Source organism: Accipiter gentilis, chromosome 26 (assembly GCF_929443795.1).
Source record: "Accipiter gentilis chromosome 26, bAccGen1.1, whole genome shotgun sequence".
In the NCBI taxonomy this organism is placed as follows: Eukaryota; Metazoa; Chordata; class Aves; order Accipitriformes; family Accipitridae; genus Astur; species Astur gentilis.
The window spans coordinates 21,422,631-21,440,347 of NC_064905.1; the positions used below are offsets into that span (position 1 = coordinate 21,422,631).

General features: G+C 42.0%; 1 protein-coding gene across 3 annotated transcripts in view; it reads right to left on the reverse strand.

Moving 5' to 3' along the window:
* Positions 1 to 864: 864 nt before the first annotated feature.
* SHROOM1 (shroom family member 1) overlaps positions 865 to 17,717 on the reverse strand; it is a 39,735-nt gene continuing 22,882 nt past the window's right edge. For all 3 annotated transcript variants that reach the window (XM_049830017.1, XM_049830016.1, XM_049830015.1), the window contains exons 2-7: positions 10,760 to 13,675; positions 9,482 to 9,552; positions 5,327 to 5,908; positions 4,789 to 4,939; positions 3,275 to 3,547; positions 865 to 1,452 (exon numbers count right to left, since the gene is read on the reverse strand). In XM_049830017.1, coding sequence (XP_049685974.1) covers positions 1,198 to 1,452; positions 3,275 to 3,547; positions 4,789 to 4,939; positions 5,327 to 5,908; positions 9,482 to 9,552; positions 10,760 to 13,570 — 4,143 coding nt within the window. In that variant the 5' untranslated portion in view covers positions 13,571 to 13,675 and the 3' untranslated portion in view covers positions 865 to 1,197. The remainder of the gene's footprint in view (positions 1,453 to 3,274; positions 3,548 to 4,788; positions 4,940 to 5,326; positions 5,909 to 9,481; positions 9,553 to 10,759; positions 13,676 to 17,717) is intronic.

Consider the following 17,717-nt stretch of genomic DNA (forward strand, 5'->3'; position numbering starts at 1 on the left):
GAGGACAGCTGCTCTCAGTGGTGATTATACTTACTGTAGTCAGGACACACACCACTAGTACAACATTTCTTGGTAAAGTCTAACATCGTGGAACAATGAACATCTATTTTGCCTGTGGAAGAAACCTGAGTTCGATTAGTAGCTACCTTATTCATGGTCTAGGTATGTAGCTCAGATGGAATATTCCTCTCACTGAATACTTAAAACCAACCAACCAAAACACACTCCAATTTTAAATACAGCAACATCACTGGTTTGACTCAACACACAACATTAGTTTAAAAGATTTTTGCTGAGGGATTTATATAAAGCTTCACTGAAACTAAATAATTTCCTCCACTCGTCCCACCTACCTCACAAAGCGGAGCTCTCCCCCATGTTCAGCACATCTTGTGCAGGCCGACAATTCTAAAGTACCTAAAAACAAACCCCTGAAGGTGCTGCTTGAAAAATAAAACACTTCAAAAGCACAGCGAGGACTTTGCAAATGACTATGCAGGAATAAGTTCAGAGTTTATCATTCCCCAAAGTGTTCATTTAAGCTGCCTTCATCACTGATTGGCACTTTTTGATGTCAGTGAGGACCACCCTTTTTTCCGACCTCCTAAGACCTACTACTGAACAGCCTACTGGGATTACGCAGAGCCAGGAGAGACTCATGGATGGCAACTGCCAAGAAAGAAAATAATTATTTTCTTCCATTGCTGTGTATTTTTACTGTGTCATACATATAAACAGTAGAAACGAGGAGTTTCACTGAAATGGTCCACAACATTTCCTATGGCTTTGTGCAATCTCCAACTCAAATTTGAACACCCACATCATTTTTCATTTCCAACACTCAACCCACCCACAAGAGGAAAATATTTGTATCATTCTTTTATTGAGATTATGTCAATCTGGAAACAGATGGACAGACAAGAGGAAGGGGAAGTACACGCCAAGTTAATAGGAGCAACATATCCTATCAGTCATTTCCAAAATGCAGTCTGCTACATACTGTAAGATGCTGTCAGTTGGCCCGTCCAAAGGGGAAGGCACGTCCAGCGTGTGCCCAGAGCATCTAAGCACTTGTCAATACCGTGGCACTAACAGGATTGCAAGAATTCACCAAACTGAGCCCAGCGCAGTGAGCACCTGTGGATTTCCAGGGAAATGTCACAAATTATAACATGTAGAAACGTCTGTTGGTGGGTATTAGAGGGGGATGCTTTTCTCAAGATTTTCTAATTGTTCTTTGAAAAATTTAATCTGCTCTTCGAGGTCCTTCTGTTCAATCAGCAAGGAGGTCTTGACTTGAACAAAGCGTTGGTAGTCCTGGAGCTGCTGATCAGTCAGGTATTTGGCAAGGATACCAGAGACCACTCTTTCCCTACGATCTAGATTCTCTTTCAGGTCTTTTGCATCTTCCCGCTGTCTAGACAAGAGCTTGTGCCGTTCATTCAGTGATTGCTAATAGAATGAAAAAACAAAGCAGCATACTATGAAAACTCACCATTCCTGGCAGACTGTAGGTCTTCATTTGGAAGCCACTGCCAATTTAGTTTAATTACTTCCTCTTGTGGGCTTTGTGTTCCACACAAGTTTTTTCTCAATTGAATTACTCATTCTTGTGGCTTCTAAGGTAAAAGACACCCAGTAAACCCTATTAAGGCTCCCTTCTTCCATGCTGCCCTCAGGAAAAAAATCAATATACTTAACATTTTGGTAATTTTAAAGTATCCTGTATCCATCTTCATTCAGTTGGAAGTTCTTTAAGGCACATAGCTTTGTATTTCACAAGTTGCATGTGGCCAGAGAGCCGATGTCATAGTAAAAAGAAAGCGTGACTTCTATTAAAAGGTACATGTGATAAAGTAACTTTATGATGCAGATGATACATCTTTTGATGTATCTTATGACACATCTTTTGATGCAGACAGTAACTGTTCATCAAAGGTTTCTTTTTAACAAACCCATGAGAATCAAGCCTTGCCTGTTCTACAGGATTTTAATACCTTTCATGTTTTAGCTAATTCTCTTTCAGCTGTGATGATTTTCACAGGGATAGCACTGCTGGAAAATGCCCAGTTTCAGGACCGTGTCCATAAATATAACACAGAGCAATGGTTACCATTGACACCCTAAAAATGGAGTCAAAGATCATGACTGCTGGTTTTGCTAACATTAGGGCAATTGCAGTGACTGGGAGATGGTTGTAAAAATGCTGACACATAACGAAGTCTTTACTGAGCACGTTATTCAAATTGTTGAATAAATTATTGTAACATATTTACTATGAAGAGTATAAACATAACACTAAAGAAACAGCAGTCCCCCTCTCCCCCCCCCCCCCCCGCCCCCGCCAACCACAAAGCCAAAGTCAGTGTGGAATACTGCTAAAAATTATTCATGTTAACACGACTGACATTTCGGAGCAGGTAGATCCTGATTCTCCATATCACACTGCATGGCAGGACTCTTTTTGTGCCCTTCTGCATGTGAACTATGATAAACCTCTCAAGCTACAGGTAGGCAGCAGCATAGCTCCAGGAAATCCCTGTTTTTCTAACTCTCTGCTTTTCCAGTTTCCAAATGAGAGATAACAGCAGGTATTGTATTGATAAAAACATGTCTAAAAGCAATAAGGACAGCAGGAAAGCATCATTCCTGGAATAAATTTGGCTTGTCTCCTCTAGCAAAAAAGAGATTTTTCAGACTTTAAAAGATCTCCTGATGACATGAGACAATTCCTAATTTTCCAGAAAAACTGGCTAGCTGAGTGAAACTACAGGGAATTTTATCTCAAGTTACAACCACATCTTCTTCCTGCTCGCTATAGTTAAGACAAGCCCATTAAGTGAAATACGATTTCAAAGGCAGTAATTACTGCATTGAAATTACCGGTGGAAAAAACCCCCAAACCCAACAAAAACCCCTCTGAAGCACAGGTTTGGAGCTAAGGGAGCAGCCCGAGGTTCAAAGGCCACCGCTCTGGCTTGGACCCTCTCAGGGCTTTGCTGCTGCTGCCACCCCAGCACCAAGCTGCAGAGCTCACTCTGCACTTCTGTTCTCCAGCGTGGAACCTATGCTCCACACCAGAGGCCCACACTGCTTCAGCCGTGGAGACGCAGCCCATGGCATGACACTAAACGCTGCCTGGGCAACAGCTGGTTGGGATTAATGAATAATTTACAACTTTTGTTTAGAGTTGTCAGACAAATGAGGTGAGCACAGACCCATCTGGAAAGAAGTGAACAAAACAAATTAAATACCCTGCTCACGTGTCACTCACCTTCTCTTCAGCATCTGTATTGCCATCGATCTTCCTCATGGCATTTTGGACTCGGGCAAGGCGGCTGGACAAGCAGAGCAAGAGGCTCACAACCTTCTCGAGGTCGCCGATGAACATCATGTAGCGCTCAAACTCATTGGGCTTGCAGACGTCCCGCACCATTGCCTCCAGCTCCTCGCCTCGCTTGCCACACTCCCTGGCTTCAGAGAGGATAAGCTCCCTCTCCTCACACAGGGACTGCAGCTTTGACTGGAGGCTGGAGATGAGTTCCAGCTGCAAAGGGGAAAAAAAAAAATCATAGAAAGCTGTTATTGCTAAAGAGAATCCATATCATCTCTAGAGAATGGATTTTCCTCACATCTTTGCCAGATTTTTTACTTTTAAAATAATTTTAAGCTCTGGGAAAGAAAAAGAAAAAAGGAAGTATTTCCTAAGCTGTACTTAATTCTCAAACTCTGAAGAGCAAATTACTGGTAATCACCTTAACTGGTGATATAATCCCTAGCTCAGAAAGCTTCCAATCAGTCAGAAGTGAACTGCAATAAAGATTACAACATGATTACAGACGGTTATGCTCTAAGATACGAGCATGAAGTCACAGCTTTACCAAGCTTTACAAGAACCGACTGGAATTTCATTTATAATATGCACAGAAAAAGTCAGTTCCATGGGTGAGTCAAGCAAGCCACAGTGCCTAGGTAGTGAAGCAAGCAGAGGAGGCTGTTTGATACAGAAATGTTGATATGGAAAAAGGCACGGAGACCAGAGCGGGAGAAGAACCCTATCAGCTTTTTTGGAAATCAGCCAATGCCACCGTGAACAGGAGCAGCAGTTAGACAGCGGGTAATGAAGAATATCACCACATGCGCAGCAGGAGGACTTTCAGGAAGGCAGATTGTCATTAACTGAGATGGAGCATGGCCAGGTTTCTACAGGGGGAAAAAACCCATGTAATTCTTCAAAGCTACGTATTGCCCTTCCAAGCCATATTTCTATCACAGTCCAGCTATGTCCAAGCTACCTCTACTCCCTGTGCATATGGAAATTAATAGGGTACTGTAGTGTGCAGAAACTGCTGCCAGTTCTCTCAGAGTAAAAGATATTTCCTATTTAGGCTGTCAGTTGTAATGAATTTTACTGATTTTGAGACCAGATTTGAGTGTTAAATTGTGAGTCAACTACTGCACAGAAGCTGGCCTTGCAAGGAAACGTATAACCAACGCTGTGTGCTTGTTCCAGGTACAACCCATCCCCGATGACCTGCTGAAGAGAAGTATGTGGGAGGACAGATCTGAATCAAACCAGGCAGGATTTAAATGCCACCATTTATGATCAATATGCCAATTTGCCAGAATTTCACCTACTAGCACAAATGGATTCAAAGTTAACTGTGAAACATTATTATTGGGATAAAAGTCATGAATAAAAATATCCACAGTAATATATGTGACATTAATAATAACTTCTTTGTCATGGTGAAGAAAGAGCGGTTCCTCTGACAGTCATCCACATACTTTCTTAGATGTGATGTCATCTAGGTCATTTGTGCTGTCTCTGCTCCTGTTCAGGACTTGGTTTCCCTTAGAGGTAGGACCTTCGCTCCTTTGCTTGGCATCGTGTTCAGATTCAGGACATTCTTCTGTTGCATCTCTACTACTTTTCCTGCTATTGGAACAGAAAATAAATACCCATGGTAAACAGTTAAGAGTTTTGTTCTCAAACATTGTGTTCATGGTTTTATCCATCTTGACTTCAGAATCACTCTCCTCTCACAGCAGTATTTTTTCTAATTTTTTTAAAAGATAGAGAGTAAAAGATTTGCAGCCTAGGTTTGTCACAGTCCCTTTTACTAAGGTATCACTGAACCGCATTTCTTCTGTCATATACCCATAGCCTCAGATATTTCTTGATATGTAAATCAGAAAGCTAAACTATTTTGCTAATGAAACAAAAATAAAACAATATGCTCAAGTCATCTTACTGCTAGTATATACATGGTATTCATACACTAAAATAGCTTAAAATACTAGATAATTGGTTTTGTCTACTTACTCATTCTCCTGCACATGCTGTACGTCTCCCCTTTTTCTGTGTGATCTATCCAGCATGGAAAAGTTAACAGGAAACAGACCCTCCATCAGGTCTAAAGCAGTTTTTCTAACAGGATGAGGCATGAGAATATCAACCAGAGAATTGTCTTTGGCAATGATCTCCATAGCAAGTTCTTTGTATCGCTGGTCTTCAGGAGACGGCAGTCTCCTTTTGGGCAGATTTGTCTCTCTCTCAGGGAGAATATCATGTTGGCTATTGTGCACAGATGTTTCCTTTGCAACTAAACCTTTGGCTGTATTTTTGTCTCCTTGGCGAGGCTGAGCTAACGCTGTCTGGCAGTACATTACTTGCTCCTGAGGAGCTGCAGGCTGCTGCTCTGGACACTTTACTAAAGCATTGCCATTCAGAGATTTAGTCCTGCATTCTTGCTCCATGTGAGCATCTTCCTTGCTTCCACTTCTTGGGACAGGAATAGAGGTTTCAGGAGTTAGCTCCTTAGTATCCTGACAACATGCACGTCCAATTACGTCATTGTCTTTATATTCACGATTCTCGCATCCATCTTTCTCAGGATCACGGAAACTATAAGAAAGAAGACGCTTCCTTTTATTTGAGACACTTCCTCTACAACAGATACTTCTGCAGACTGTTTAAGCAGCTACGGCAATTGTCATTATCTTTCCAGCTTCCTGTTTTTATTAAAGTTTTTAAAATTCAAATTCCATAATATCTATTAATTTTGCTTGGGAAAAAGAGGGAGTGTGTAAAATGTCTAGCTGCACCAGTCTACATTGTTTGAATCCCCGTTAAATTTCTCATTTTCTAATTATCACCAACATACACATTTTCTGAAATAAAACTGTGGTAAAAACACCCTAAAATGTCACACTGATGCTGTTTGACAAATGTTTGACAAGCACGCAGCCATCCCACCAGCCTCGGTGAGCACGCTGCCAACGGGACGAGACACTCGCGGGGACCAGGGCTGGCCAAGACCTTCCTCGGGCCACATCTGGGAACCACCTGGCAGTAACAGAGGAGGACGATTTGCACTTTGCCTTTCCTGCCACCAGCCCTCTTGTAACACAGTGACTGTATTGCAAAAGGGCAAATCTTTACTGTCCTGTTCCTTACACCTTCTTATTTCTATAGTGAGAATGTTTCAGCCCAAGGGTGAGAAGAGGTTTACGCCATCACTGTCTCCTGTGCATCACTCCCTTCCCCACTTCTCGGTCCTTCTTAGAGAAGACACGTAGTGCTTTCTTCTCTTTAGGCAAACTGAATACCAACACAGAGGAAACGCTATTCATCTGAAGGTTCTCTTTTGAAATGGCCATTAGACTTCAGTAAAAGTTTTATTAAATACTTTCAGTTAACCATTTTGAGATCAAACTTCTACTTTTGAGTTGACCAATGCAAGTCTGACTCAGTGCTTTGAGTTTTCTGATGCAACACTTCAGGAGAAACTTTGATGGAAAAAGCTAATGTCTGCAGTGCATAAATAATTATATTAATGATAACAGAGTGAGTAAATACATGTAATTTAAAAATACACTTCGGACTAGAACTTGCAAGAATATAAGGGCACTGTTGAACACAAGATGATTGGACTATGCATAGACCATCTTCTGCAATCACTGATGTTCATACATACATCCATGTAACTGCTTGTGAGAACAGTCAGTACATCTGTGTATATATAAATACTATTGTATTAATCATGACTGAATGAACAAACCTATTTTTTCCTCCAGTAAAATTTTTCATAACCTAACAGGATTATGAGGGGACGGTAGAGAGGAAAACTAGAGGGATTAAATGGAAGGAAGATTTATAAGCCTCCATTTAACTATGTTAACCTGGCAGATGATCTTCAAAGTAGTAGGCACAAAGCAAAAATTTCCTCCCTCAGAACAGGCATAGAGAGCTCACTGCAAGTTTTGTCCACCTTTGCTTAGCTCTTTCTCTAAGGTCACATATAAAAACAATGCAGCTGGGAGAGAACCGGTCCTTCCCTCCCCTAAAGGTACTAATTAACCCTGTCTCTGTGGATGGTGTGAGTCCTTCCTAAGCCATATGTGGAGATACGAAGGTAGGCATTTCCTTTTCTTGAAGGAGACCGGACCAGTGGAGAGCGATGAAGAGACCTAATGCCTGACAGCAGAGATTGCAGTACCCCCAGTGAAGGGATGCACACAGAGAAAATACCAGACTTTGTTGTGCTAGGAAAGCTTTCAAATGCTTGGACTATTGTATTTAATCCCATGAGCCCCACACTATCTCCAGCCATTGCTTGTCTGGGCAGGTTTCCTGACACAGACGTGGGGCTCTGGGGAGACCGTGGATGGTTTGCAGCTGAGCTGCATTTACCCAGCTCAAGCAGGCACTGGCAAGACACAAAGCTTTTCATGTGGCCAAACTGAGCTGTTCTGTGGCTCAGCAATGAAAGTCTTGCTATTTTTGAAGTTCCACCTTCTCCCATAGCTTCTCTTCTTCAAGGTCTGCAGACCCTCTATGTGCCAGCTTTAACACAGTCTTTTTAGCTTTTCATCAAAAAAGTGAAGTCAGCTTGGTAAAGGGAAATTTAATCATAGTTTGTACTAGATAGTGACTAACAATGTCTCTTAGAGCTATCTTATCTATTATGTGCACCTTTTCATTGCAATTAAAAATAAAAACCTCATTTGACCTTGATTTGAACCACCTGGTTCTGGTGTTTTAGTGATGCCCTCAATGCTGGAACAGGCTTTCCATCAAAAAGGTGCTAAAAACACCCCCTGCAAAACACCATGGCATTGCAATGTGATGCTGTACCGTGATACCTAAATTAACGTGATGATGATGCAATATTGTGAACATGGACTGACAAATGTTTATGGAGGGATAGATGAAAGTAAGAGACACAGAGATACCCAAGAAAATCACTGCAAACAGTGGCAGGCCTTATTCTTACTCATTCTCAGGCCTCATTGCAATGGAAGGGGGTAGGACCAGTTTGCAGGCTAAACAAACCATCTGTAGCAGTTATCAGGGAAAATGGATAATACGACTGAAAACTACCTCAAAATTACATTGTGCAATTGAATGGATGCAAGATATACATAAGGATGTCCTCAAGCTTTTTTCCCTAACCCATGGACACTATGGATGTGGGTAATGATCACAGCTTGCTCTTCCTGCTGGTCCTGGTTGGAACTTTTTGAGTAATTAATATTGCAAATATGTCCAGTCTACATTTTCTCCCACAGCTCAGCAGCACTTTCTTGTGGACGAAAACAAAGAGAAAAAAATGAGATACAACTGTAACAGACTGAAAACCTGTACTTACACCTACTTCCCAAAGATGATAATCTAAATTAATTACTGATGAAACCAGTTCTGGATTTCTTTTCTTTTCATTACTTAGTACATATTACAGAGCTATGTGCAAATATATTTCTGATGTTACTGTTCTGTCCCAGACTTCCAGATACATTCATGCTGACTTGCTAAGCCTCTTAACAAAACTAGGAAATTTAAGAAAAACTTCAAAATCTTACTAAAAATATTTCTTTTCCTAAGATAATCATGCCTCCAGAAACCATTGAGATCTTTTTGAATGACTTAAACAGTGGAAATTCTCTTACTGGACAAGTATCAGTGTCACTGCCTCGTTGAGACAAAGTTCAGATCTTTTTCTCCCCTGGTGCTCCTCAAACAAGCAAAACGAATATGGAGAGTTAACATACAAACTTTCTAGTTAGCTGTGTGTAAAGGGCACAATATTTTTTTCCTTTAGAAAACCACAAAAAGCCCCTACTACACCACTCTGTGAGTACACACATTTTTCAAGACTGGGCATATCCGAGCTGTTGTAGGTGCCGTTTTTGCCGGAGCTCAGATGAGGGAGCTGTGATCTCAGAGATCTGATGCAGCGGGGCTGCTGCAGGGAGAGACACTCACCTACACTCTGCATTTTCCACTTTTGCTCCACACAGGAGAAATTATTTTAAAGAATGTCCCAAAATGAAACAAATAGTATAGCGGATGAATGTTCCCATATGGGCAACGAAGGATCCCAAGACACAAGGACAGAAGCAGACACCCACGGCTGCCGTTGGAGTTCACACATCTTGGACATAGGCTCTACCTAGAACCCAGCCTTTGCAGCCTTACCTGGGGGTGCCGAGGCAGCTCTCCCAACGCCGAGATGGTGCCGCTGCACCACCGGCACATCTGTAAGTGTCCTGGAAATGAAAACAGCACAATGGGACAACCCGCGTTTTCAGACTAGACAGCTGTTTAATTTTACTACTGCATTTGTTATCCCCAGAAACAGAAGCCAACAGTAGATCTCGCAGCAGGTTCACCAAGGTTTTTATTTTTGAGTGTGTCTATTTTCTTTTATTAAGGAAATTGCTATTATGCTCTTCCTAGGTAGCATCCCTTTTTCCCTAGAAAACCAAAGAACAGCTGGCAACAAAGTATATACTCCACTCCCATTGACTCTCCTAAAAATTCAAAAAGCAGGCAGAATTGTGGAAGTTTGTCAGCCTCTTCAGTTGGGCAATTTTAGTAGTATATTAAAATCATTTGTTTTCTGACCCTTTTATCTTCTTTATTCCCCTTGACAACAATATTGACAGCTACTGTCCTTCAAATTCAGGAGCCAAAAAGGTTGGTCACTTATAAAAATGTCTCTATAACAACCTTTTCTGGGGGAGGGATCCAATGTAGTTGCTGTAGGTAACAACAGTGACTGCTGAAACGCAAACAGCATCATCCTGCGTACCACACGTGTTCTCTGCAAACGTGATCTCTGAGTGCCAGACCCCATGCACGCCCCTCCGTAGCTCTGGAAGAGACCCTCATGTGCCCAGCGTTGTCCAGCCCCCGAGCAGAGCTTATGGCTCTTGAACAGCATGTCCCATGAAGCAGACACTCCTCTTCCTCCCTGCCTTTACCTATGCACCTGCTGAATGATAACAAGTGACTCTGCCCAGACCGAGTATGCATTTCAGTCAGCTGTTAGGAAGTTTCCATTCTTATGCAATTTTCTTAGAACTTTTCACAATAAAGAACACCTTGTTTGTCTGCAATACTTTCTTACAAAATACTTTCGAGAATAATGAATTGTCATCATTAACCATAAATACATAACACTTTAAAATTGGTAGCACTTCTCCCAGAATCACCCCAAATTATTTCTCCTGCACACTGCAAAGCAGAGCATTTTGCTTTCAAACAGCTACACAGCATTTCCTATAGATTAAGCAAATGTGGCTTTTCCCCCACTTCTATCATCTCCCCACTACACGCTAAAAAATAAAGTCTTAATTCCTCATTCGTGATGTTCAGCAGTTTTTCACATGAATAGTCCCAGAGTTCTCTAAAACAGGTAGATAGTCATAAGTCAGGCTCAAACACTAATTACTATCTTAATATCTTTCTTACCTGTGTGGAAGAAGGAGTTGATTTCGATCTCTCACGAGCTCTCCCAGATGCAGGATCACCTGCCTGTGGGAGACTTTCAGCTGACGCACACTTGCCGGTGCAGCCTCTGTCGTCCACTTCGTTGGGAGATAGGTCATGCTTCAAGGTCGCTGTACCAGCAGCAGCAGAGCTGGGATCGCACCTGCTGGTCACGCTCAGTGGAGGAACAAAAGCCAAAGGAGAAGAAACATCTGGCAATTTTTCTTTAGAGAAAGCTTGGCAGAAAACCTCATTGTTTTGCATCGTCCTGCTCCCGTTTGGATTGGAAATCTTACCAGGAGGCCATTTGGGATGCGACAGCCTCTTCTGCAGGGGCGGCTTATGCAGTGGGAGGTGTTGTGAACTACTTGGCCTTTGGTTAATCTTTCGTTCCATGTATTCGATAAGTGCAGTATGCTGGATTTGTTTCAGCTCTGTCCTGGAGATACTTGAACTGGAAAGTGCCCTCCCTCTGTTTTCTAGAGTCTTTCTCCTAGCTGCTACTGTATCTTGCTCAGTGATTTCATCCCTGACTTGACTCCATGATACTTCCTTATCTGCTAGCTGATCAAGTTTCTCAGGTTCAGAATAACACAGTTTCTTTTGCTCTTTGGTTACCCTTTTCCTTCCCCCTATTCGACCTGTTTGTGGCCTCTTAATTTCTTCATCTCTATTGAAACTTTCCAAGGATTCTAGCTGAGGAGGGGAACAGGGAACAGGTTTGGCATCCTCGCTTGCACTGGATAACGAGAAAGACCTAAGGTGTTCAATTGATGGCCTTTTAGAGGGTTTCTGTCTCAGTCTAACAGGCAAACTCATCTGTAAGTCTTTTCTTTTAAAGGAGGTTTCTCTCAGAACTTTTTTCTGAGCCACTTTAAGTTTCTCTCTATAATCGTTCTTGAAGCTCTCATCCATGGATAAAGCAGGACACCTGACACCGAGATCTTCAGTCTCAAGCAGGAGATCATCAGCACTGCGCTGATGGTGATGGCTGGTCCTTTGAAGCTGATTGCTTTCCCTTTCTATCTCTAGACACTGTGCTGAGGCAGAGTAGCTCGGTGCTGGTAATTCCTTTGGTGAGCTCCTTGAGCCCTCCTGACATTGGGTGAGTTTGTTGTGGTGCAGGATGTTGGTGGGTTTCCCCCCAGAAAGGTAGTAAAGCATGGGAGTCATCTGCCTGGTTATTTGTTCACCAGCAAGATCATCCTGTAGCTGTCTTAAGAGCTGTTTTTGAAATTTAGGTTGATATATTTGGTAAGGAAAAGGAGGTTCCTTTTGTTCTAGATTCATGCTAAGGTCAGGACCGCTGTTACTAGCCTGTTTTTCTTTCTTGACTTCATGTAAAAACTGAGATGTGGAATCTTCCTTTGGTCTGAAAAAAGACGTTTGGCTAGTATTATCATAGCATTGCTTATTTGCCTGATCTGATGACTCCTCACAACAAGGGTGTTCCACTTCTACAGTATCACAGCTGCAGGATGGTGATGATCTCTGCATTTTGGCTTGTTGATTCAGGAGTGGTTCCCTTACATCACTCCCAATTTTTCCTTCAGAGTCATAGCACTGATTTTCATCTGTACAACTGTTCAGCTTCCTGGGAGCATTTTTAATTAGAAGAGCATTCTCCATATATTTTAAGTCACAGCTGTCCTCAAACACATCTTGATCCACATCTGAATGCAACTCGGCATAGAGCGGGCACTGAGCACAGGGCAGGGATCCTTTTCGTTGGGCAGGTTCTGGCACTCCGCTTTGCCGATCTGCTTCTCTGAAAGTTGGCTTACGTACACTGCAGGGATACTCTTTGTCTTCTTGTGTATCATTAACAGTGTTAGGGTTGGTATGCACTGAGTGATAGGACTTGGAGTTCATCTCTTCAGGAATTTTATAAGCATGAACTGAATTATAAGCAGAAAGTATTTTAGGGACATCAGCCACAGAGTCAGTCTTTAAATATTCTTGAAAAATGAATGAAGAAGGTCTGCTGAAAACATGTGGATTCCTTCTCTTTAAAGGTTGTTGGGATGGGTTCCACTCTCCATTTTCGTCCATCTTTAACCCCTGAATTTTTGATATAGATACCTCATTTGTAGAATCAGAAGAAAGGCCCTTGTTTTCCAGAGTCTTTCCCCTAGCAGCCACTCTATCTTGCTCTGTAACTTCATCCCTGTGTGGAGTCTGTGATATGACCCTATCTGCTAGCTGATTGTCCTGCATGCAAGGAGCTGGATGCACACTACACTCACTGTGACTTCCAGAGTTGCGTCTCCCTCTTGAGTTTTCAAGGTGTCTAGTGACTTTATAGCTATCAAGTCGCATGGGAGGAGAAGGTGGAGGTGCCGCCAGAGGCGGTGGTCCCTGATCTAAAGTCCCTCGGGTAGGAGTGCTTCCACAGCATTCAGCAAGTCTGGTGCTGTGACAGTTATTATGGATGCTCAGGTCTGGTGCTTTGTATGGATGTAGGCATCTGAGGTCAGAGTTTGCTGCACTGAGATTATAAATACCTCTTACATATTCTGAGTCCATGTATGGTACCTGCTCTGGAGGCAAACAGCAGTTTTCACTGTAGCACGATGGGGTGGGATACTCTGGAACATTTGATCCCCCTGAGAAAGAGCTGTAAGCAGAGTCTACTCTTCCTGGGAGGTGCAAGAGATGGTCTACACTGCCCATCGACTTCACTGGTGAAAGATGATTACCATTTTCAGGAGAGGTCACAGTATCTACCAGCTCTCCAATCCTGCCACCTTGTCTGTGAGTCCATCCTTCTATCTCATTCCCAGATGAAGCCATGTTGTAGCATCAATCAGACTTTGATTTCTGGAAAATGTCCACAAGCGAGTTGTTAGAAAAGCACATTTTTCTCTGTAGTCACATTCCAATAATATCTAGAGGATCCTAAAAAGAAAGAGAAACATGTGAAAAAGACTCAGTGGGATGATCACACCTGAGGAGATCAGGCAGTAAGCATCGCATACATGCTCAAGATGTGAACTTGAAAATAGTATTTAGAGTAGCTAGAAGTAAATGTCTGGCTTCAGTAATTATCAGGATCTTGGAATGATCATTTCTGCTATCACAAACAGAGCAACTAAGTCTTTAATAACAAGAGTTCTCTAGATCTTCATTAAATCTAAAAGACTATACATACAGTTAGAAGATACCCTCTCACCATGTGCAAAACATCAAGGGTCAGAATCAAAACTAGTTCCTGAATCTGCCTAGAAATAAATATGAGGGGTTGAAAATCCCAGCTCAGATACTGCCTAATTCTGGAGGTGCTTGAATACAACATGCACCTGGCTGGTTGAAGCTGCAAAGTGACTTCGAGCTGTGCTTCCAGAAATGTTCACAACCATGGATCAGTGCCTTGCTCTCATTTGGATGGTTCTAAACAGCACCAGGGTTTCCAACTACATGACTGCAGTGACATTACACAAAGTGTGCCCCAAACCCCACCAGTGCCTCCACATTTCCTTTCAGAAAAAAATCTCACACAGAAATATGAGCACACAGAGAGTTAGTTGGACATGTCAGTGCCCCATGGATAACTGTACTGAACAAGCAGTGCACAGATTAGGCCAGAAGAATTATCAAATAGGAAGAAATCATGATCAGAATCAGTCTTACCAGCCCTCTCCCCCCTCCTTAAAGGCTTCCATTGTTTCTCAGAGAAGCAAGAACCATATCATACTTTATTTCATGAACATGATGAAAATGTTTTGTCGTTTAAGTGAGTTTCCATGCCACTTCCATCCGTGCTCAAAAATACACATCTTGGAAAACCTTTCCCATAGGCTCATAGAAAGTGGTTTGATGAGAGATCGACAGAGTATCTCGATGACGCATTCTGCTGTCAGTAACAAATCATAGATTTTAAAAGACAGCCAAATATTTTTATGGCTAATGCTAAGATCTCCCCTGCAAACATACCAAATGTACTAGAAAAAAGCACTAGCTTAGAGTTGACGTACAAGAAAATACACATTTTTGCAGAGTCTAGAAAACAGCCTGTGTTTATCAGCAGCACTTGACATTTACTCTTTGATTGTTATAGATGATGCATGCAGGTTTTGTTTAACAACTGAGATCTCTACAAGCAGCCCGCTTAAATAGGCCAACAGAAGACACACAGGAGATGGTCACACTAACTGTGACCCCCTCAACTGCCTCTGCCTGCTTCAAGCCCCTCTGACACACTCATAGGCAGTACGAGCCCCTGATAAAAGACTGAACCTGGCAAGGCAGATAGGTGCTAGCCAGTGACCTTGTTTAGTAATTCTCATTTAAACCAGTTCTAAAGACTGATTAGTTATTAAGAGAAAGCAAACAGTCTTGAAAACCTTCAGTGACAAGCTGCTCCAGTGACACACCATCTGAGGAGATGCAAACTGTTTCCAAATCCTACCAGAATATTACATGCCTAATTTCTCCAAAAAGGTTGAACTTGCCAGACCTTCATCTGCCATTCTCAATACCGTACTTCTGCACTGGGGCCTCATAAAGCTGGCAGGAGGAGCGGTTTCAGGGGTGATATTGCTGTTTAATCAAAAAACTTCACATTCCTGCCTTGTTTCAAAGACAGTCCTGGTATCATTCATTTTGAGCCAAAGGAAGAGATGGATAGGAGCCAAAACACACAAGTTAATCTATAAAGGGAACTTGGACTGGTGGGGCACAATAAATTAACTAGTTTCTGAGAAATTAAAACAGCATAACACCACACAGTGGGAATTTCTGCTGGGCTTTTTTGGAAATTCAGTAAGAAACCAACTCAAGAACACCTGGAGAAGTTCTGTCTCTCTTTAGAGAGGATCTAAAATGCAGCTGTGAAATTTAATTGTCTATCCCTGAATAACAGGGTCACATAGGAAACACAAAGCATCAATGGCTGAAGACAGACATTCCCCATCCTTTTCACCATGCTGGATTGAAGGATTTAAAGAAATAAAATCCTTAGATATCTGGTGAAAGGAAAACTGTGGATTTTCTGAAGCTACAAAGAAAGAAAAGCAGCTGAGAGAATGATTGCAATGGCACTAAATGCAGAATCAGACTGTACCACAGTTGCTATCATACTGCTGTTACATTATCTAAATGAACAGACTGCACCTGAAAACTTGGACCACCCCAGTCACTGCTGCGTCTCACTGAGCTGTGCAAGCTTGGTGGTCTCTGGAGGTGCTGGGAGGTGCACAGGATCAAACCCCACAGGAGCCACACTCCACAAGAGAACCAGAAGGCAGATTCCTCTGTCATTCTTGTACCAGCCAGAACCTCTCCAGGCAGTTCTATTACTTGACTGTTGCTATTAATAGACCGAGCCATGTCTTTGGGATGTGCTGGCACTGTTCCACTGAAGTTGACGGAGCCACCCTGATTTATGATGAGAATTTGGCTCTAACTTTTCATGGCTATGTGTAGAATTTAAATAACAATTGTGCTTTGGTTTATGTATATCAATGAAGTTACTCTCTTGGTTTTCTACACCAGTGTTTCCCAAGATCTCTTTTCCTTCATTATTTCATAGAATCATAGAATCAATTGGGTTGTAAAAGACCTTTAAGATCATTGAGTCCACCTGTAAGTCTAACACTGCCAAGACCACCACTAAACCATGTTCTTAAGTGCCACATCTACACATCTTTTAAATACCTCCAGCGATGGTGACTCAACCACTGCCCTGGGCAGCCTGTTCCAGTGCTTGACAACCCTTTTGGTGAAGAAATTTTTCCTAATATCCAAACTAAACCTCCCCTGGTGCAACTTGAGGCCATCTCCTCTCGTTCAAGCTATCTGTTCATGATTTACAGTGAGGTCAGCAACACAGTGAAGAATTTTTGTCTCAAGTTTTTATGATGACACCAGAAATAATAGGAAATATAATTTCAATATCTAAGAAGACCAAGGTACAAACATCTGACTTGGAAATAGCAGCAGTAAGCACCAAGTCCATGTTTGTACCAGGTGCAGGAGGACATTGCAGCTCGTGGGACATTCCCTCCTCTGTCTACTCCTCCTGTGCAGTCTCTCCCGTCACCTGTCTGGAGCTACCTGCAGCCTTTCCTTCTGCTCTGTGGAGAAGTGCCAAATAAGCAAGAGGACTTCCCCCCGCATTGGGTGCCCTCTGGTCCCAATCTTACCATAGCTCACATTTTGCATATCTGTTTTGCTTAAGACCAAGTTTGCAATTTCACATCCTTGAAGTGACTGAAAAATGATAAGAACTGAAGTAATATACTGTTCTCCAGAAGTCTCTACTAAAATTTAAATAATATGATACTGAAACACATCTTTGAGAAAATCTGTCATATTTCTTTTGGAGAAGATGTTTCCTAAACCCTGGAAGCAGAATCACTGATCTCAATGTGTTTAAAGAACTATGTGAAAACTGCCTTCTCTTTCACATGTAAAAGAAAAACATTGATGTACTTAACTGACATTAACAATGACATTATTGTTCTCCTCTGCTGGTAGGTGGTACAGCACCCTCATGGACTACACTGTTTGTGGGTCTTAAAAATGCTCTGGCAAGGCTATAATACAACGTGCACATTCCAGACAGGCTTGCAACATTTTAATTGTAAACCTCTGAAAGCAAAAAGAAAAATGTTAAATTAAAGTATATCAGAACCAAGAACACCAGAAGATGAAGGGAAGTGTATTAACAATGTGTCACTCTATGCCCAAGGAAGAAATAAAGCCACTAACAACCTATTAAGGTTATTTTGGACCTATTAAGGTCCAAAAAAAGCTGGGTTTTTTTTTGTTGTTTTGTTTGTTTGTTTAAAAAGAGGCTAACTTGACTTCTATCCACTGATTTATTATATTTGCTCCAGTACTACCTAGGATACCCTACACAGAGCACAGCCCTCTATGCAAAGCAGTTTGCAAATATAAAGCACACACTCTTTGCTTTATAGATCTGACAAACTACAGA